The sequence below is a fragment of the Oncorhynchus clarkii genome, chromosome 2 (genome assembly GCF_045791955.1).
Source record: "Oncorhynchus clarkii lewisi isolate Uvic-CL-2024 chromosome 2, UVic_Ocla_1.0, whole genome shotgun sequence".
In the NCBI taxonomy this organism is placed as follows: domain Eukaryota; kingdom Metazoa; phylum Chordata; class Actinopteri; order Salmoniformes; family Salmonidae; genus Oncorhynchus; species Oncorhynchus clarkii.
The window spans coordinates 64954068-64976638 of NC_092148.1; the positions used below are offsets into that span (position 1 = coordinate 64954068).

Below are 22571 nucleotides of genomic sequence, written 5' to 3' on the forward strand. Positions count from 1 at the left end.
ATCATCTGTAGAACCATTTAATAAGTTGTGAAGCTGCTTAAACATCTGTTATTTATTTTCTATCTTTTCCAACATTGGTGATTTAATCTCAGTGATTGCTGCATGCAGCTATTTCTTAACACTACATTCAAAGACTCGTTATACTTCACACCCTAAACAGAAACAAGGAAAGAAATGCAATACTGTATTTCATAACCTGGGGACGACAAGATTCTGACATGTTGGTAAAAATTGAGTTATTCACATGGAGTAGCTCTTTAGGTGGTCCTTTACCTGTGAGATGTTGCTAGTTATCCATAGGATACGATCTCTTCAACAAATGTGTGATGAACATGAATTAATATATTTGATAATGTGATTAGAAATAATTAAGGGTATTCTCTTTATTTAATCATTAAATATCTGTACTTTTCTATTGAAATTGAAAATCCTGTGCACCTCACACACAAAAAAGATTGACAAATGTCTTAGAATTGGGACACTCTGCACTTTAGGTGCCTTGATGGCGAGGACCTTAATGGGTTATGAAAGCAAATAATTCACTACAAAACATTTGAGATCTGGGATGTGAAAAATGTCATTCTCAATATCTCAGAACCATGCTTTGTGCAGATATAACCTTATAGTCCCAAGGTCTCGATTTCCAAATACCACAAACCAGTTTCCCCGATGAGGAAGAAGTTAAGGCAAAAATAAGAAACTAGGCCTACACTATTAGGCTACTCATTAAATACAATTCACAATTTAAGGTGAGAGCTAACAAAACTGCCCAGGGACTGCGGTTGAAAATTAGCCGGATGGCTAAAACCGGCACTTTTACTGAAACGTTGATTAATGTGCACTGTCCCTGTAAAAATAAAATAAACTCAAACATCACACAGTAGTATGTAGTTGAACACATGTTCACTAATAAACTAAATGTGGAAAACTAAATGTACTACTATTCATAGTTTCCTTATGAAGAAGTGCTTCCATCTTGTGGCTCAATCAGTGCTATGCAGGCTGGTGCTCCTGCCTTTGATCTGTCTGATATGATGTCTCCAACAGTAGTGATGAAGTAGATTTATCATATAATTCAAAGGAATAATTATAAAAATATCAATAAAAAGTTTATAAATGTTGTAATTATATACATGTTATATGACACATTAAATGTAAATAGAAAAGTTATTCTTGTTGAAAAAAAGCATATACCAACATAAATTAGTTATTTTTTAACAAATTAAAAAGTGTCCGTTTTAGGTAAAATTTTCACAGGTTACTGTAGAAATGTTAAAAACTCTTCAGTGCTCATGTCTCTTGAAGGACAACAACATGAGCCCAAATAAGACATGCAGTATCCTGCATACGGTCATTCAACTAAATTCACAGCTACATAAAAATGTCCTACAGTTTAATACAGGAAGTATTTCCTCTGAGATGTCCGTGTCTGACAGACATCAACTAAGCAGGAGGTATTTTCCCAAAAGCGTAAGGGTCATTGATGGAGACATACAGTACATTCCTTGCTGTGTTTTTAGATTATGTTCCTACATCACAAGAGCCAGTGTGGAGACGCAGCGCCCCCTGTCTGTGGAGTGAACTCAGGGTCCTGAACTCCAGTGGCATAGTGTGTGGACTGGCATGGGACGTGTACTCGTAGGTCAGAGTGTCATAGTAATGGTACTTCACTGGTTTCCCCTGTGAATCCTGAGGGAAAGGCCAGAAACCGTACAGGTGGATCTCCTCACAGAAGCGAGTGGCCATGGTGTACATCAGTAGACCAGTGGTGGGTCTCTTTATCTGGACGTTGTTGGTCAGCCAATACCTGAAGAATGGAGCAAGATAGTTATATAACCAAGCTAAAGGTATTTTAAGGCACTCAAGTGTTACCTGACATCTGAAAGAAATACCTAAGAGGAAATCTTTGGAATCTTTATTTCAGGATAGAGCTATTTCTCAGTGTTCAATATTTTCCTTTGTAGCTGGAAAATAAATCTACAGAACCTATAAAACTAGTGGACACTTGCACACACGCCAAGGTCCTATGACAGATAACACATAGCAAGAATACAATCGTGTTGAAGATTATCTGAAGCAAAGTCTGGTAGACTTTATCTCTGATAAAGAGGATGAGTGCAATGAAGCCAATATCCGTTAGAAAGCACTGAACCCTCTGCATTCTTAGCACTACAATGGCAGTCCACTCACCCTTGAATAAGCCCCTACAATAAGCACCCTTTCTCTCCCTATGTGGTGTCTTTCACTCAGCTCTCTGGGTGGATGTATGCTGAGGCGCCAGTGGGCTCAAGAAGAGGAACAAAATTGTAATAAGAGAGACAGGTCTGGGGCCTGCAGTCACAATGCAAGCCCCATCTGGTCCTCTCACTCACAGGCCCCCAGCCCAGCGTGGCCTACCTGGACCTCGAGATACTCTAAGAGGAGCCAGTGACCTAGCAGTGGCCTAGGACTCGCAGGAGGTCAATGGTGGATCTATCGAGTACTCAGAGAAGCAGAAACCCAGGGGAATCTATTCAGTTTGGCATTTATCAAGCACCACTGTAGCTAAAAGGTCATAGACATGTACTGCATTTCTAACAGCGTTTTCCCTGCATTTCAAAACATTTATTGCCCTTTCAGAAAAGATTCAAGGCTTTTTGTCAAAATACACTACAAAAAAATAACACTTCTGCTGGCTAGCTGTCCTCCTGCAAATTCAACAGCAGGCAGAGAGGCCAGCAGCAGTAAGTTGGTCAACAATGGCCTGTTGAGTAGCTCTAATACTCTGTTTAAACATTGCAGGGGACCTGTGAACTGCTGCTTAATTAGTGGCTGCCAGGCCCTGGATTGTGGAGCTCACAGGTGTACAGACTACGAGTTTCAGTGTCACAAAGAGCACATGCGTTCCCTCCTTGTCTTACCCTCTGACAGCATGGAGAAGGCGCAGTGAGGGGAAGGCGGTGTGCACATCAACCGTGTGCAGCAGGATGAGACGGATGGCCCACTCTACCCTCTCCTCTCCTCCCTTGGCCATGAAGGCTGGGATCCACAGTACGCTGCCGCTGAGGCTCCGGAGCCGCTGCAGGAAGCGCTCCCTCCACTCCTCACTGGCCAGGTCCTGGAAGGCCCGCTGCACCACAGATGGGTTCATGGTCACAAGGTTGGTGCGCCGGCCCACATCCCCAGCATACTCCTCCACTGGCGCCAGGTTACATCTGCAAAGATACATTTATCTAAATTACTCTGCTATCATTTAGTCCATTTGATTAGTCTTTCACAAATATTAAGGTCAAACCACAGATCTCATAAATTGGCCCAATCCTACTGTCCTCCATAAACTCCATAAAGATTTATAAACTCCACATACACTAATTTAGTTAGCTCTGACATTGTTCAACATGCATTAAGCACATAATCAGTCAGCTAAGAACAACCCTACACCAAACACAGCTAGCTTAGGGGTGAACTGTAACTGAAACCCTAATGAATGTATTCCATGTGTCATCCTGCTGTGTGTTGGTATCGTGTCAAAAGAAGGTTACTTGACTGACCTCAGTAAAAGTAATTACTACACTATACCAATGCACTGAGAGATAATGACCTAAGGGGAAATAAAATGTCCTGTATCTATTAAAATAAATTATGTGGGGCTGTGTGAGAGCCAGAGTCGGGTTTAACTGAGCACTGCTGTGAGCAGAGTCATTATTTCCTTACCTGAATACCTCAGCAAATCCCTCATCACTCCCTCCCAGCTAACAGCCCCTGCTAAGCTATGTCTTTCTGTGCAAACCCATTCTGACCCGTCTTTCCGTTTCCCTGTTGATCTGACACTCCAGCAGCAGGGAGGTTGGGGATTTACTCTTCCACCATAGAGGCATACAGTATGGCTCTGCATATCCAGAAGTTAGATCAAGTTACACAAGGAGGATTGGGAAAAACACCTTCCCAAAGTAATGAGGGACGTCAAATATCCCAATCTCATTACAGCAGTACAAACGTTTCAGCGGAAATTCACTGCCTTGCTACAGTTTTGCTATTATTGTACAGGAATCAAAAGATACGAGATATACTATGATTCCCATCCCCAAAAAACTGTGAAATATTGATATGGTTTCGCATATTTCCCAATTTCCATTAGTTCAGATGCCTCTCTTCATCATTAATTTATGTCATATGTCAAACTCATTCCACAACTGGGCCGAGTGTCTGCGGGTTTTCGCTCCTCCCTTGTACTTGTTAATTAAGGTCACTAATTAGTAAGGAACTCCCCTCACCTGGTTGTCTAGGTCTTAATTGAAATGAAAAACCAAAAACCAGCAGACACTATGCCCTCCATGAAATGAGTTTGAAACCCCTGATTTATGTGCTCTACTTTCTAATTACCCATACTCACGAATCAGTGGAGGCTTTTTTGCCTGGTCACAGAAATCTGCTGTGTTGTGCACTGAAGTCCACAAGCGAAGGGAAAAGATGACAGGAGGAGAGTGCGTAGATAGTTGCGAGAAGGAATTGTATATACAATGAGCAGTGATCATGCTGTTTTTATATGGCTGTTATGAAAGTGAACTGTGTTTGCGTGGGATCAGCGGTGTATTCATTTAGCCGATTCTGTTCAAAACGCTTCTTAAATGGAAGCAAACGGAATCGGGATAAACATACCTGAATTTGTCCAATATAACTAATTGTAACTGTTGGACTAATGATTACACCCCAGATCAGCTAGATGCAGGCAAGAGTGTGCAAGGCGTATTGAATGCGTCAAAAATCTCTCGACCTGTGCACCTACATTGTCAACTTTTATTCATAGGTTAGGTTGTAGCAACCTCATGATGGGTACAGGGAAAATTGGTCTGTCATGTAGTAGCCTAAACCTATCGATGTTACATTGAGCTGGGTGAATGGCATTTGAATGACAATCATCCAATATGCTGTAATAGAAATTAAGCCATGCTCATAAAAACAAAATCATCCTCCCTCATCTCAAACGGCACCGACCGCCACTGTCACAATGCCTTGCTGTAGTGTGGACACAGTTAGGCAACCTTGGATTTCTTACCCCTATAAACATCTGTAGTTGTACAATTGCTATGCATAGCTGTGCTTTCTCTGTTGCTACACGGACAGACAAAGCAGTTATATAGCAATAAATAACCCACTCACAGAAAGCCGTTTGCTGACACACTAGCACAGAGCAGCATTGACGGATGGTTTCAGACAGACATTCTCCCTCGGTAAATGAGTGTAGCAGTCCTAGGAACAAACGGCAGTGCTTCTATAAAGCACCCCATTACATTTCGGGTGGATAGCAGTAGCTTTTGAAAATGTCACATTTACCCAGCAGGTATTTAATTGCTGTAAGTACTGCTGCTCATTTCTAAAAGTAGCAGGCATTTCAAAGGTGTGGAGAATATGTTATAGAGCAGTGGTATTGAATCCTCAAGGTAAAGTATTTGTGAAATCTAAGGGACTGTGCTTACATAAAAGTTATGAGTATAAAGATGTATAGTGCTTTAATAGAGAGAGCCTCATTACTATCCTGAATATTCCACTGCAAATTCAATGATAAATTAACTCATAATTCACTTTTATACACAGCAAATTGGCCCGTGTTACCTAGTCTTGATTTCTCAGTGTAACATTTCTAGTGTTGATTCAGGTGTTAAATTACGTTAACACTCATTCATGTAAAAGAATCCCAGTGTTGATGTTAATAACCAATCTTAAACCAAAATCACGCCCAAAATTATCATATTTACCAGAATGCTCTATTGCAGGTGTCACGACTTCTGCCGAAGTCAATGCCTCTCCTTGTTCAGGCAGTGCTTGGCGGTCGACGTCACCGGTCTTCTAGCCATTATTGATCCATTTATCATGTTCCATTGGTTTTGTCTTGTCTTCCTACACACCTGGTTTCAATCCCATTCATTACCTGTTGTGTATTTAACCCTCTGTTTCCCCTCATGTCCTTGTCAGAGATTGTTTGTTGTTTAGTATTCGTGTTGGTTGTATTGGTGCGCGAAGTGTCCTCGTACCCACTTTGTTTTATTGTATTCATGGTTTTGGAGTTATGTTTGTTTTCAAGTTATTAAACAACTCCATTCCACTAAGTTTGATTCTCCTGCTCCTGACTTCCCTGCCACTTATACACACGATTCTGACAGAATCTCTGACCAAACATGAAGTCAGCAGGAGAATGTACCCCGGCCATGGAGGTGGAGGAGCGTGTCATGGAACATACTGAGATGATTTACAATCTGAGCACCGCCATGGATCGCGTTGTCCAGAATATGGACCGCTGGGAGACACACAGGGAGGTTTTCCAGTGCCTCCACTAGCACAACCGAGGGGAGACCCTGAGTGCCTCTTTCCCGCCTGAACCCAGCAGGATCCATCTATCCATGCCACAGGGGTGCGACAGAGATGCTGCCAGGGTTTCCTCCTCAAACTAAGCCTGTACCTGGCCACGGTCCACCCAGCTCCATTGTACCGTGAGAAGAGTTTCGCCCTCGTCTCGTGCCTCACAGCGAAAGCCCTGGAGTGGGCCAGCGCTGCTTGTGGAGGGGGAGATGCGGCATTGGACCATTTTGAGGAGTTCACCCGCAGTTTCCGGGCAGTATTCGACCACCCACCCGAGGGCAGAGTGGCGGGTGAGCGCCTCTACCATCTAAGGCAGGAGACGAGGAGCGCCCAGGAGTTTGCGCTGGAGTTTCGGACCCTGGCTGCCGGCGCTGGATGGAGCAACAGGGCCCTGATCAACCATTACTGCTGTAGTCTACGCGAGGACGTCCGTCGGGAGCTGGCCTGCAGAGACGCCACCCTCACCTTCGACCAGCTGGTGGACCTGTCCATCCTGCTGGACAACCTCCAGATCGGGGTCTGGTTGTTCCATCCTCCCACACACCCTCCAATACCCATGGAGCTGGGAGGGATGGAAGGGAGAATGGAGGGGGGTTCCCGTTCGTGGTCGCAGAGGTCACACATGTGTGGTCGCAGAGGTCACACTGCTGGTCGGTGCCGGGTTGGTTCCTCTGGGAATCGAGGTAGCAGGCAGGGCACTCTGGCGTCACCCCAGGTGAGTAGGCACCATTCTCATCCAGAGCCCTCTGTTGCACATATGTTTGTCTGTCACTTTTCCTGAATTGTCCCCGTGTTCCCAGCATAAGGTGCTAGTAGATTCAGGTGCGGCTGGGAATTTCATTAATAAGTATTAGCTCATGGTTTAGGGATCCCCATTGTTCCTGTAGATGTGCCTTTCCCCGTTCACACCTTAGATAGTCGACCATTAGGGTCAGGGTTTATCAGGGAGGCCACCGCTCCTTTGAGTATGGTAATGCAGGGGGGTCACAGGGAAAATATTAGTTTTTCCTTATTTACTCCTGCATATCCCGTGGTGCTGAGCCTACCCTGGTTAGCTTGTCGTAACCCCACTGTTTCTTGGCCACAGAGGGCTCTCACGGGGTGGTCGCGAGAGTGCTCAGGTAGGTGTTTAGAGGTTTCCTTTGGTGCTACTACGGTGGAAAGTCCAGACCAGGTCTCCACCGCGCGCATTCCCCCAGAATATGCCGATTTGGCTCTCGCTTTCTGTAAAAAGAAGGCGACTCAATACCACCCCATCGACGAGGGGATTGTGCGAGAAATCTCCTGGTAGACGCTGCACTTCCCAGGAGTCACGTGTATCCCCTGTCGCAAGCGGCGACGGTGGCTATGGAGACATATGTCTCCGAATCCCTGCGTCAGGGGTATATTCGGCCCTCCATTTCACCCGTCTCCTCAAGTTTCTTTTTTTGTGAAGAAGGATGGAGGTTTGCGCCCGTGCATTGATTATTGAGGTCTCAATCAAATCACGGTGAGGTACAGTGACCTGCTACCTCTAATCGCTATGGCGATTTAGTCAATGCACGGGGCGCGCTTCTTCACTAAACTGCATCTCAGGAGTGCGTACCACCTGGTGCGTATCCAGAAGGGAGACGAGTTGAAGACAGCCTTTACTACCACCTCAGGGCATTATGAGTACCTAGTCATGCCGTATGGGTTGATGAATGCTCCATCAGTCTTCCAATCCTTTGTAGACGAGATTTTCAGAGACCTGCAGGGTGTAGTGGTGTATATCGATGACGTTCTGATATACTCCGCTACACGTGCCGAGCATGTGTCTCTGGTGCGCAGATTGCTTGGTCGCCTGTTGGAGCAAGACCTGCACGTCAAGGCTGAGATATGCCTGTCCTTCCAACAGTCCGTTTCCATCCTAGGGCATAGGATTTCCATGTCAGGAGTGGAGATGGATAGTGACCGCATTGCAGCCGTGCGTAATTGGCTGACTCCCACCACGGTAAAGGAGGTGCAGCGATTCTTAGGGTTTGCCAACTACTACCGGAGGTTTATCCAGGGTTTTGGTCAGGTTGCTGCTCCCATTACCTCACTGCTAAAGGGGGGCCTGGTGTGCTTGCAGTGGTCAGCTGAGGTGAACAGGGCTTTTAGGCACCTGAAGGCTGTTTGCCTCGGCACATGAGTTGGCTCATCCGGATCCCTCTTTGCCATTCATAGTGGAGGTGGACGCATCCGAAGCTGGGATAGGAGCAGTGCTCTCTCAGCGCTCGGATACGCCACTGAAGCTCCGCTCATGTGCCTTCTTTTCGAAGAAGCTCAGCCCAGCGGAGCGAAACTATGATGTGGGGAACTGGGAGCTGTTGGCTGTCGTCAAGGCTTTGAAGGCGTGGAGACATTCGTTTGAGGGGGCTAAACACCCTTTTCTCATCTGGACTGACCATCGCAATCTGGACTACATCCGGGAGGCGAGGCGACTGAATCCTCGCCAGGCAAGGTGGGCCATGTTTTTCACTCGTTTTGTGTTTACCTTCTCTTACAGACCAGGCTTCCAGAACGTTAAGGCAGACGCTCTGTCCCGGCTGTATGACACAGAGGAGCGGTCCATGGATCCCACTCCCATACTCCCAGCCTCTTGTTTGGTGGCGGCAGGTGTGTGGGAGCTGGATGCAGACATTGAGTGGGCGTCACGTGCAGAGCCCTCTCCCCCTCAGTGTCCAGCTGGGCGTCTGTACATTCCGTCTGCTGTCCGCAACCGATTGATCTATTGGGCCCACACGTCACCCTCCTCTGATAACCCTGGGATAGGTCGGACGGTGCGCTGTCTTGAGGTACTGGTGGCCTACTTTAACTAAGGACGTGAGGGTTTATGTTTCCTCCTGCTCAGTGTGCGCCCAGTGCAAGGCTCCTAGACACCTGCCCAGAGGTAAGTTACAACCCTTACCCGTTCCACAACGGCCGTGGTCGCACCTGTCGGTGAATTTCTTAACTGATCTTCCACCTTCACAGGGTAACACCACGATCCTGGTTGTTATGGACCGTTTTTCTAAGTCCTGTTGTCTCTTCCCTTTGCCCGGTCTCCCTACAGCCTTACCAACTGCGTAGGCCCTGTTTACACACGTCTTCTATGGGGTGCCTGAGGATATAGTGTCTGATCGGGGTCCCCAGATCACGTCAAGGGTCTGGAAGGCGTTCATGGAACATCTGGGGGTCTTGGTCAGCCTTACCTCAGGTTTTCACCCCGAGAGTAATGGGCAGGTGGAGAGAGTTAACCAGGATGTGGGTAGGTTTCTGCTGTCTTATTGCCAGGACAGGCCGGGGGAGTGTGCGAAGTTCTTGCCCTGGGCAGAGATGGCCCAGAACTCGCTTCACCACTCCTACACTAACCTTTCTCCCTTTCAATGTATATTAGGGTATCAGCCGGTACTGGCTCCTTGGCATCAGTCAGACCGAGGCTCCTGCGGTAGACATTTGGTTCCGGCGCGCGGAGGAAACCTGGGAGGAAACCTGGGAGGCGCACCGTACTGCACCAGAAAGTTGGTGCAGACCGTCATCGCAGTGAGGCCCCGGTGTTCTCACCAGGGGACAGGGTCTGGTTCTCGACCCGAAACCTGCCCCTCCGCCTGCCCTGCCGGAAGCTTGGTCTGCGGTTTGTGGGGCCGTTTAAAGTCCTGAGGAGAGTGAACGAGGTATGTTATAGGTTACAGCTACCTACCCATTACCGTATTAACCCCTCGTTCCATGTGTCTCTCCTCAGGCCGGTGGTGGCTGGCCCGCTCCAGGAGGCTGAAGTGCGGGATGTTCCTCCACCGCCTCTGGACATTGAGGTGATCCCGGCGTACTCCGTTCGATCCATCTTGGATTCGAGACGTCGGGCGAGGGGCCTTCAGTACCTCGTGGACTGGGAGGGGTACGGTCCGGAGGATAGATGCTGGGTTCCAGTGGAGGACGTGTTAGATCCTTCCCTGCTGCGAGAATTCCACCGTCTCCATCCGGATCGCCCTGTGCCTCGCCCTCCGGGTCGTCCCCGAGGCCGGTGTCGACGCGCACTCACAACTTCTGCCGAAGTCGATGCCTCTCCTTGTTTGGGCGGTGCTCGGCGGTCGACGTCACCGGTCTTCTAGCCATCATTGATCCATTTTTCATGTTCCATTAGTTTTGTCTTCCTACACACCTGGTTTCAATCCCATTTCATTACCTGTTGTGTATTTAACCCTCTGTTGGTGCGTGACTGGTACCCACTTTGTTTTATTATATTCATGGTTTTGGAGTTTGTTTTCAAGTTATTAAACAACTCCATTCCATTAAGTTTGATTCTCCTGCGCCGGACTTCCCTGCCACCTATACACACGATTCTGACAGGAGGTAGATTTGTAGAATTGTTTGTTTCAAATGTTTCCATGTTTTTGCATGTACATTGATTGATTAATATTATGCCTCTCGAATATAAATAACATTTTTCTAAACAAATCCAATCAGTTACTGGGACTTGTTGCACCCGTTACTGAAATGGTAGTTCCAGTTTAGATGCTTTAGGTAGTCTCATATTTTAGTCTTCCCAACCCGGCAGTCATTCTAAATGCTGGTTGTCGGTGAATACAAATGAAAAATGTTGGATATCCCCACTCTGGCTGAATTCCAATAGGAATTACACATCACTTTCCAAGCCAGCATAATGTTACTTGCAGGCCTGGTGTTGCCTGTAAACCATGATTTTCAGCCCACTGTATTAAGATAACTATGCCTTCAAAATAAGGCCTTATGAAAAATGTTGTATTGCGTTAAATAATTAAATGTAATGATACCCTATTCACTTAGTAGGCCATAGGACTAAGAATGCAACAATCATGTCTCTGTCACCAGGGGTGCATCTTTCACTGGGGATGGAGGGGACATATCCTGCCCAAATTCAGAAATTTGATTTTTGCCCCCCCCAGTTTTATAATTGGAATGTGATACAAAACAATGCAATGGTAGGCTTTAGGATCATGCGGACACCTCCGTGAGATCGAGTAGGCTGTTTGGAGTGTTTATCCGACTGGATTAAAAAATATATATTTGTCCCCCCACTTCTAAAACCATGGTCCCTTATTGATGTCAACTGTTAAATCCACTTCAATCAGTGTAGATGAAGTGGAGGAGACAGGTTAGAGAAGGATTTTTAAGCCTTAAGACATTTAATACATGGATTGTGTTTGTGTGCCATTCAGAGGGTGAATGGGCAAGACAAAAGATGTAAGTGCCTTTGAACGGGGTATGGTAGTAGGTGCCATGCCTTCCAGTCTGAGTGTGTCAAGAACTGCAATTCTGCTGGTGGTTTCATGCTCAACAGTTTCCTGTGTGTATCAAGAATGGTCCACCACCCAAAGGACATCCAGCCAACTTGACACAACTGTGGGAAACATTTGAGTCAACATGGGCCAGCATCCCTGTGGAACGCTTTCAACACCTTGTGTAGTCCATGCCCCGACTAATCGAGGCTGTTCTGAGGGCAATAGGTTTTGTTTAGTACACTCAGTGTATATAATGTAGGTATTCGTCTTGTCCAGATGGGATAGGGCAGTGTGCAGTGCAATGGTGATATGTTGGGCCAATATGGGAATTGTAGTGGGTCTAGGGTGTCTGATAAGGTGGAGGTGATATGGTTCTTAACTAGCCTCTCAAAGCACTTCATCAGATCAGTTCCTTTCACGTTGTTGGGTACAGGAACAATTGTGAACATCTTGAATCAAGTGGGGACAACAGATTGGGATATGGAGAGTAAACACTCCAGCTAGCTGGTCTGTACATGCTCTGAGGCTAGGGATACAGTCTGGGCCGGCAGCCCTGCGAGAGTTAGCATGCATAAAAAATGTACTCACGTCGACCACACAGAACGAGAGCACACCTTACCTGATAACAAAGTCATAGGAGTCTATCTCTGGCCCACAGCTGCTGTTGAGTAGGATCCCAGAGTTCCCTATGATGGCACAGTGCCTGTGGTGCTGGTTCTTCATGGGGGATGCAGTGGGCAGCAATTGGTATAGGTTTTCTGAGATATTGGTAGTGCTCTGACGATCAAAGATGTAGTGGATGACATCTCCAGGTTTCAATGTGCCCTTCAGAATAGAGATGTCCCTCTCTGGGTCGAAAAACCTCAGGATGTTCTTCCTATAGAAAGAAAATAAGTTATCCATGAGGGAATACCTAGCTTAGAGGAGTGTGAGATCTGATGGAGACCAATGCAGAGGTAGGCCTACCTGATGAGATTGGAGAGGGTCCTGTTGAACATCCAGTTATCTGTAGAGAGCTTGGTGGTATTATTTGAGTATGAAGGAGAAGCAGGGCTCTTGTCCTCCCCTTCACTGACTAAAGGTTTAGGATTGGCCTTCACTGCTACATTTCTACAACAGGACAGAGGCATTTATCCTAAATTAAGGGCAACATGACTTTGATACATGTGATATAAGAATTAATGTCATCACTTAAAAAAGCAGTGTGAATGAACAACCAAGTCCTGTGTGTAAAGCCATCAAACGTGTAATGAAAGCCCTATAGTCCATTTCATGACATCATTGATGACACTTATTTTCAAACCCCAGGGAATTTCTATGTTTACAGTGAGGGGGAAAAGTATTTGATCCCCTGCTGATTTTGTACGTTTGCCCACTGACAAAAACATTTATCAGTCTATAATTTTAATGGTAGGTTTATTTGAACAGTGAGAGACAACAACAAAAACCTGAAAAACGTATGTCAAAAATGTTATAAATTGATTTGCATTTTAATGAGGGAAATAAGTATTTGACCCCTCTCCAAAACATGACTTAGTACTTGGTGGCAAAACCCTTGTTGGCAATCACAGAGGCCAGACGTTTCTTGTAGTTGGCCACCAGGTTTGCACACATCTCAGGAGGGATTTTGAACCCACTCCCCTTTGCAGATCTTCTCCAAGTCATTAAGGTTTCGAGGCTGACGTTTGGCAACTTGAACCTTCAGCTCCCTCCACAGATTTTCTACAGGATTAAGGTCTGGAGACTGGCTAGGCCACTCCAGGACCTTAATGTGCTTCTTGAGCCACTCTTTTGTTGCCTTGGCCGTGTGTTTTGGGTCATTGTCATGCTGGAATACCCATCCACGACCCATTTTCAATGCCCTGGCTGAGGGAAGGAGGTTCTCACCCAAGATTTGACGGTACATGGCCCCGTCCATTGTCCCTTTGATGCGGTGAAGTTGTCCTGTCCCCTAAGCAGAAAAACACCACCAAAGCATAATGTTTCCACCTCCATGTTTTACGGTGGGGATGGTGTTCTTGGGGTCATAGGCAGCATTCTTCCTCCTCCAAACACGGCGAGTTGAGTTGATGCCAAATAGCTCCATTTTGGCTCATCTGACCACAACACTTTCACCCAGTTGTCCTCTGAATCATTCAGATGTTCATTGGCAAACTTCAGACGGGCATGTATATGTGCTTTCTTGAGCAGGGGACCTTGTGGGCGCTGCAGGATTTCAGTCCTTCACGGCATAGTGTGTTACCAATTGTTTTCTTGGTGACTATTGTCATGACGTTGGGCTGGGGGTAGGTTTATGACAGTCATAAATACCTCTTTCCCCCTTTTTCCTCTCTCTACCCTACTGATGTTACATTTGCAAAACCCTTGGTTAACATAGAGATTCTGGGAACATCAGAAGGTGGGAGGAAATGAACTATATTCTGGTAATCCGACCAATTGAACATATGCGGTGGTACTTAATGAATATGACGTCAGTTCGGTTGTCATCTGAGACATTCTCATCAATGATAAGATGACAAACTCTACAGTAGAAAGTCTAGACATCAGAGTTATCAGATTCACATGGAATTGTTGTTCAATTTAAATGTTTGAATATGAAATTATTTGGGATGAAATGTGATTTTAGCTTCTAAAATGTGAGATTTGGGTTTTCATAAAATAGGGCTCTGCTCAATCAGTGGCCCTTGACGACAATATACCTTTCTGTTCCGAGGACGTGAGGACGACGATCCGATTTCAGAATGGTTCAGATAATAACTACAGAACGAAGCTAACATCAGCGTGAGCTTTGGTGGGAATGGTATGAACTTTGAACTCTTATTCATTACAGAAGTGATACCTCCTAGCCGTTGAGTTAGCAACAGCCGCTGCAAACGAGGGTTAGGAAGGAACAGACGGAGTATCCCGTCTACCACACAACGACGTTACTACAACGTATTCAATTTACCAGCAGAGACATTCTTCAAAGGACAAAGGACTCGGTTGGGCAACACGGCCTTCCATCTACCACCAACCTACCGAAGCGCGGTAGAGTAAATATTTGTTGCATTTTCCTTTTTCAAATGGGCGGTAATTTAGAATGCATAAGATACTGTATTTACGATAGCACAACTTCGCCCTTTGTTCCTCAGTCTTCCCGCTCTTTCACTCAAACCCAGCCCCTTTTCTTTTGTGTAACAAGCTGTCATATCTGTTCCGCCCGCTAGGGACGTTTTCCTTTATGACGTAATCTGTAATCAAATTATGATTTAAATATGTGTATGTGTAATTCTGTGTGATTAGTTAGGTATTTAGTAAATAAATAATTAAACCCAAATTTGTATTGCTGATTCAATTTGTTAGCCAGGGTTCGTGCAGATAACCAAGAATTTACAACTTTCAAATGAGACTGAATTAAGATGACGATTAATATTGACTGCTATTGATGTAAAATATTACTAGGTCTTTACTAGGTTTATTCAGAAGATAACAGCTCTATAAATATTATTTAGTGGTGCCCGACTCTCTAGTGAATTACATTTACATGATTGGCTCAATCAGGTAATATTAATTACGGAGAAATTATTTTATAGAATAGCATGTCATATCACTTAATCCGGCATAGCCAAAGACACGACACTATGGTCCCAGCTGCCTTGAGATCATTGACAAGATCCTCCCGTGTAGTTCTGGGCTGATTCCTCACCGTTTTCATGATCATTGCAACTCCACGAGGTGAGATCTTGGATGGAGCCCCAGGCCGAGGGAGATTGACAGTTCTTTTGTGTTTCTTACATTTGTGAATAATCACACCAACTGTTATCACCTTCTCACCAAGCTGCTTGGCGATGGTCTTGTAGCCCATTCCAGCCTTGTGTAGGTCTACAATCTTGTCCCTGACATCCTTGGAGAGCTCTTTGGTCTTGGCCATGGTGGAGAGTTTGGAATCTGATCGATTGATTGCTTCTGTGGACAGGTGTCTTTTATACAGATAACAAACTGAGATTAGGAGCACTCTTTTTAAGAGTGTGCTCATAATCTCAGCTCGTTACCTGTATAAAATACACCTGGGAGCCAGAAATCTTTCTGATTGAGAGGAGGTCAAATACTTATTTCCCTCATTAAAATGCAAATAAATGTATAACATTTTTGACATGCGTTTTTCTGGATTTTTGTTGTTGTTATTCTGTCTCTCATTGTTCAAATAAACCTACCATTAAAATTATAGACTGATCATTTCTTTGTCAGTGGGCAAACGTACAAAATCAGCAGGGGATCAAATACTTTTTTCCCTCACTGTATATAATTTTTAAACTGGACAAAAATATAAACACAACATGTAAAGTGATGGTCCCATGTTTCATGAGCTGAAATAATGATCCCAGAAATGTTCCATAGGCACAAAAATGTCTCTCTGTTAGTGAGCATTTCTCCTTTGCCAAAATAATCCATCCACCTGACAGGTGTGGCATATCAAGAAGCTGATTAAACAGCATGCTCATTACACAGGCGCACCTTGTGCTGGGGGCAATAAAAGCAACTCTAAAATGTGCAGTTTTGTCACACAATACAATGCCACAGATGTCTCTAGTTTTGAGGGAGCATGCAATTGGCATGCTGACTGCAGGAACGTCCACCAGAGCTGTTGGCAGAGAATTAATGTTAACGTCAATGTTAATTTCTTACCATAAGCCGCCACCAACGTCCTTTTATATAATTTCGCAGTATGTCTAACCGGCCTCACAACTGCGTACCACGTGTATGGCATCGTGTGGGTGAGTGGTTTGCTGATGTCAACTTTGTGAACAGAGTGCCCCATGGTGGCGGTGGGGTTATGGTATGGGCAGGCATAAGCTACGAAGAATGAACACAATTGCATTTTATCAATGGCAATTTGAATGCACAGAGATACTGTGATAAGATCCTGAGGCTCATTGTCGTGCCACCATCACCTAATAATGCACGGCCCTATGTCGAAAGGATCTGTACACAAGCTGAAAATGTCTCAGTTCTTTCATGGCCTGCATACTCACCAGACATGTCACCCATTGAGCATGTTTGGGATTATCTGGATCGACGTGTACAACAGCATGTCCCAGTTCCTGCCAATATCTGCAACCTCTCACAGCCATTGAAGAGGAGTGGGACAACATTCCACAGGACACAATCAACAGCCTGATCAACTCTATGCAAGGAGATGTGTCGTGCTGCATGAGGTAAATGGTGGTAACTCATACCATATACTGCCTGGTTTTCTTATCCACGCCCCTACCTTCTTTTAAGGCACACTATATATACAAAAGTATGTGGACACCTCTTTAAATTTGGGGATTTGGCTATTTCAGCCACGCCATTTGCTGATAGGTGTATAAATCGTGCACACAGCCATGCAATCTTCATAGACAAACATTGGCAGAAGAATGGGCTTACTGAAGAGCTCAGTGACTTTCAACGTAGCACCGGCATAAGGATGCCACCTTTCCAACAAGTCAGTTTGTCAAATTTCTGCTCTTCTAGAGCTGCTCCGGTTAACTGTAAGTGCTGTTATTGTGAAATGGAAACATCTAGGAGCAACAACGGCTCAGCAACAAAGTGGTAGTCCACACAAGCTCACAGAACGGGACAACCGAGTGATGAAGAGCATAACATCTGCAACACTCACCACCGAGTTCCAAACTGCCTCTGGAAGCAACATCATCACAAGTACGGTTTGTCGGGAGCTTCATGAAATGGATTTCCACACACAAGCCTAAGATCACCATGCCCAATGCCCAGCGTTGGCGGGAGAAATAATGGTCTGGGGCTGTTTTTCATAGTTCGGGCTAGGCCCTGTAGTTCAAGTGAAGGGAAATCTTAACGCTACAGCATACAATGACATTATAGACGATTCTGTGCTTCCAACTTTGTGGCAACAGTTCGGGGTAGGCCCTTTCCTGTTTCAGCATATCAATGCCCCCGTGCACAAAGGGAGGTCCATACAGAAATTGTTTGCGGAGATCGGTGTGAGAGAACTTGACTAGCCTGCACAGAGCCCTGACCTCAACCCCATCAAACACCTTTGGGATGAATTGGAACTCCGACTGCGAGCCAGGCCTAATCGCCCAACATCAGTGCTCAACCTCACTAACGCTCTTGTGGCTGAATGGAAGCAAGTCCCCACAGCAATGTTCCAACATCTAGTGGAAAGCCTTCCCAGCAGCAGCAAAGGGGGGACCAATTCCATATTAATGCCCATGAATTTGGAATGAGATGTTCGACGAGCAGGTGTCCACTTACTTTTGTTCATGTAGTGTATCTATGACCTACAGATGCATATCTGTATTCCCAGTCATGTGAAAAACATAGATTAGGGCCTAATTAAATTATTTTAATTGACTGATTTCCTTATATGAACTGTAACTCTTTGAAATTGTTGCATGTTGCATTCATATTTATGTTCAGTACACATCAGAGATTGTACATCAATTATGTGATTTATTAATTATTTTAATTAGATACAATTCTGTAATCCATGCAGCTTTCCCAAATCTCATAGGTCTTACATGTTTCTATGGAAACAAGCAATTTAATGTTTTTTTATTCAGGTTAATTTTCTTGCCTTAGGGCAAAACCCAATCATAGGGTAATGAGATTACTGATATGTTCAGGTGTATTAAGTCTGTTAATTATTTTACATGTCTGCAAGCATTTGAGCTCTGAAGGATAACAAATAAAAAGCTTGAATAACAGAATTGATGAGTGTTACAAAATCAGGAGGCAATGGTGGAAGGGGCAGACCAGCCTGACAAACCTGTTTGGCTTGGGAATGAGGCTGTGCAAGTACAATTGTCTGGAACCTCCAAGATTCCTAGACCAAGAAAAAAGTAATTATAGCCACCATCAGAATAATTCACAATATTGTTTGTATGTGTATGTAGTGTATTAAAAAATATTAACAACTGTACAAAAAATATTGTTTGTTAGATGAATGGAATCAGGCAGAACATGAAGTGTGAGGGGCAAGAGCTGGTTTAATCAATTTCCAGGCATACATCTCAAGCTGTCAGAATATGGTATATGGCTATGCTCTTAATGTGTATTTGGATGAGCAGTAGGCTCATCACGCTCACGTGAACATGAAGGACAAGAGCATGCATCAAAATGCAGTCAGATGGTGAAACAGAACAGCCATTACATTGATATAATACTGGAAAATGTGCGCTGAAGGCCATGCTTGTCATTAAAGAGGTATGTAAAGGCAATGTGTCACATGATCCCTGGTAGGGCGGGATATCTCAATGTATCAGGTATCTTATGTACCTGAGGGAAAAAAAACAGGACATGCCAACTGATCTACCAATCTGACTGTTACCGAGTCTGGATAAAAACGTGTAGTCGGTCAACATCCTGTAAAGATCAACCTGAATGGTATATAATCTGTACTCTATGAGTAGCATGGACTACTGTTCAAGATCTACAACATTAGATACATCATCATTGCCTTTTATGACCACAATCTCAACATAATAAAGAAAAGACTATAAAATCTCATCACATATCTGCTTCAAAAATCCAACTCTCACGGGGTGTGTAAAACTATAAAGCTCCAGAAAATCAATTAGAGCAAGCACTCAGTACTATAATACTATTGCCCCACTAATTGGACGGTGCAAATGGACAGTGAAAATCCCAATTAGGTATGTGCAATTGCATCTTGTGTCAGTTATTACAGAGGCAAGGAGAATCACTAATATACCAGGCAGCAGACCAGGAGCTAGGAGCATTCAATCTGCTGAAATGAATGTGACAGGCCTAGCTGTGCTATCTGGGGAGCAACACAGCTATTCTATTGTTCTTGGAATGGAGATATGTACTAATATAGGCAAGCTCCTTCATGAAGCATTTGTAATTCATTGGTTCTTACCATGTAATTACAATATAAACATGATTATTACTGTGTAATTACCACCATAGGTATGTTAATAAATACTTGGTCATTTGTGACCCGTTAGACAAAGTACTACATACCAACTGTTCCAGCTGCTTAACATTTACAGCCTTGAGACTTGTGCTATCATTCTCTCCAGCCCCAGAGGTCTCAATGGCAGAACTGTTTGCAGCACATGTATCTTCCAAGCTTCAAGAGTTGTATTTGTGTAATAGAGGATTTCTGCTGCAGGACTCAATTATGTCTGGAGAAAGGCAAACTGTTTCTTCTGTCACCAGTCTGTTGCTCTCACAGTAACAAATCAAACAGTAATCTCCTATCTGCACAGCCACCCACCAAACAGCCCTCTACCATGACATGACTGGAGCTGGAGTGCAAACAGGATACACTGAAGTGTGGAACAAAACCCCTAAGCGCATGCCATTTGTCACGAAGCCCTGGGGTGTCTCAGCTCAGCCTGATGATGCTATTGATTCAAGGTTTGATGTGGAAAGAAAAATGGGCTTCCAATTATTGGACTGGTTCCTTTTGATACAGTGGTCTGTTCTATTGTGTTAGTATCTCTTCTAAAACAGTGACTATACAGACTGTTTTTATTATGAAAACGTAATAGAATTAGAGCAAAAATCCAGTTGACACTGCTGTTAGAGGTACAGTATTCTTCACTGAAGAGAGTTAACAGTGTAAAGTTACACCTGAAACTATCTGATTACCAGCACATTGTCTCTCCCCCCAAAATCTCCCCTGGTTTTGTAGCAATTAGTTCATCCATGCACTCCATAAGTAAAGTGCCAAGAGTACACGTATACACACATGCAAACGCACACTCACTCACTCACTCACTCACTCACTCACTCACTCACTCACTCACTCACTCACTCACTGTAGCCTACTGTATAATGAATGGAGACTAAACTTCACACAAATTGCTCTTTTGATACAGGTATTGAGCGTCTGTTGAACAGCTGTCATCAATTGCATTATTACACTGGGATATCACAAACAAAGGAACAGCTAAAGTGAATGGTTGGATTAAAAACCAAAGACAACACTCTTTGAAAAAAGGTTCCGGTTCTTCGGCTGTCCACATAGGAGAACCCTTTACGATTCCAGGTAGAACCATCTGTAGAAAGGGTTCTACATAGAACACACCTGGAACAAAAAGGTTCTACCTGGAACCAAAAAGGGTTCTTCAATCCTATGGGGACAGCCAAATAATCTTTTTAGGTTCTAGATTGCAAATTTTTTCAAAGATGGAATAGGAGTGGAACGTATCAATACATGCACAGAGGTTTGTAACCTTGAAATGCACAAAATTGTACTCAACCTACATGCATCCTACTGAAGAAATGTAAGAGGAGCGCTCAACATCTTCTTAAGTTCTAAACTGAATGAGTGAAGATAACGCTGAATCTAACAATTCTATATGAACATAAGATAATTATATTTATCTGAATAATGCATTTTAACATCTAGATAACACGTGCAACAAAATGCATGAACAACTCGAATCAGAATCCACCGCTATACTTACGCAATTTCTTTCTCGACTTCAGCAATATCAGCAATGATCAGAAATAATACCAGCACGGTTACAATTCCAAACATCAATGTTCGTAATTCTAACTGCATGACTGATAAGGTAGAAGAACTAATCGAAGCTACACTCAAAAATCCAAATCGATTGCATATATTATCCTTTTAATCGCTGACATTGATAGATTGTACGCAATTAAACTCAATTATGTCCAACAATATTCCTCAATGTTCATTTTAAACGAAGACCATTTGTCTACGAACAAATCCCAGGTTCAAGTCCTTTAATAACGTTTTTTCTCTCTCCCTTTTTTCCCAACAGCAGCGGCACTGTTTTCATTCTCTCCTCAATTCCCCCAGTCAAACTTTCAAAGCTTGTACTTGAAACTACAAGGGATTGACATAAAAGCAATATGGAAAATATTTAAACCTTAAAGGTACAGCACGCCTTATGGCTTTCTACAGTAGGGTAGCCTATAGCTGCTCTTGGGGGCTTAGGCTATAGGCTGCTATAATTGGCTACTATCTATTACCATTGTCAGGTCATCATTGAATTGTGATTGACTATTGTTGTAGAACTAACTGATAACCAGTTTCAGGGACCACCTGACATGATTAGGCTACCATATGTCATCAAATTAATAATCACTGTCTATATTTAACCATTCATCATATAAAGAGCATTGTAATAGACACAAAATAATACAATATGTCATCGCTGTCTTTGTGAGGTTAGGTTTGTTGAGATAACATTTTTAAAAATGCAATTTTGTATCATAAATATATTCATTGAGTGGCATTCTGGTGTCACCATCACATAAATTATCCTTTGTATAGCTGGTTGTCCTGTCTGAGTCTGATTACTGTCCTCGCTCCAATGCAAAACCTTTCAGCTTTCAACTTAATGGTAGTCATGTTGAGTCAGTGAAAATGGTGTTTGTCAGGTGGATGGATTGGTGAGTGATTGAAGACCTAAGGGAGGAATTAAATAGCGCCAGTACTCAGTTAAAAAACATTTGCATTTACTGTACATTTTGTCACTTTACTGGCTTATCGTACTGGTACTCTGGTACATATACACCAATGGTGCTCTTTCAGCATTCAAATAAATCTGTCAAGTGACAGTGGAAATGGATTTCTCAATAAAACCTTTTAAGGATTTTTTTTGCTTGGACTGACATGGGTTATGTGTGGCAGTGGTACTAAGGTAAATGATTTTCCTACAACTGTGAATCAAATCAAAATCAAATCACATTTTATTTGCCACATGCACTGAATACAACAGGTGTAGAGCTTACTGTGAAATATTTACTTACAAGCTTTTAACCAACAATTAAGTTCAAGAAATAGAGTTAAGAAAATATTTACTAAGTAAACAGAGGTTAAAAAAAATGAAAGAATCAAAAGGGAACAATAAAATGACATAACAATAACGAGGCGATATACAGGGGTTCTGATACAGAGTCAATGTGAGGGAGTATAGGTTAGTCAAGGTCATATGTAAAGTGACTATGCATAGATAATAAACAGACAGCGAGTAGCAGCAGTGTAAA

General features: G+C 43.7%; 1 protein-coding gene across 1 annotated transcript; it reads right to left on the reverse strand.

The window, feature by feature from the left end:
• Positions 1-1521: 1521 nt before the first annotated feature.
• On the reverse strand, positions 1522-21114 carry LOC139382047 (alpha-2,8-sialyltransferase 8B-like). Its single transcript, XM_071126002.1, has 6 exons — positions 21017-21114; positions 18346-18402; positions 12543-12686; positions 12196-12453; positions 2901-3194; positions 1522-1807 (listed from the first exon to the last, which is right to left on the reverse strand). Exons 1-6 carry the CDS (start codon positions 21112-21114, stop codon positions 1522-1524), a joined length of 1137 nt encoding a protein of 378 aa, XP_070982103.1.
• Between the last annotated feature and the right edge of the window lie 1457 nt (positions 21115-22571).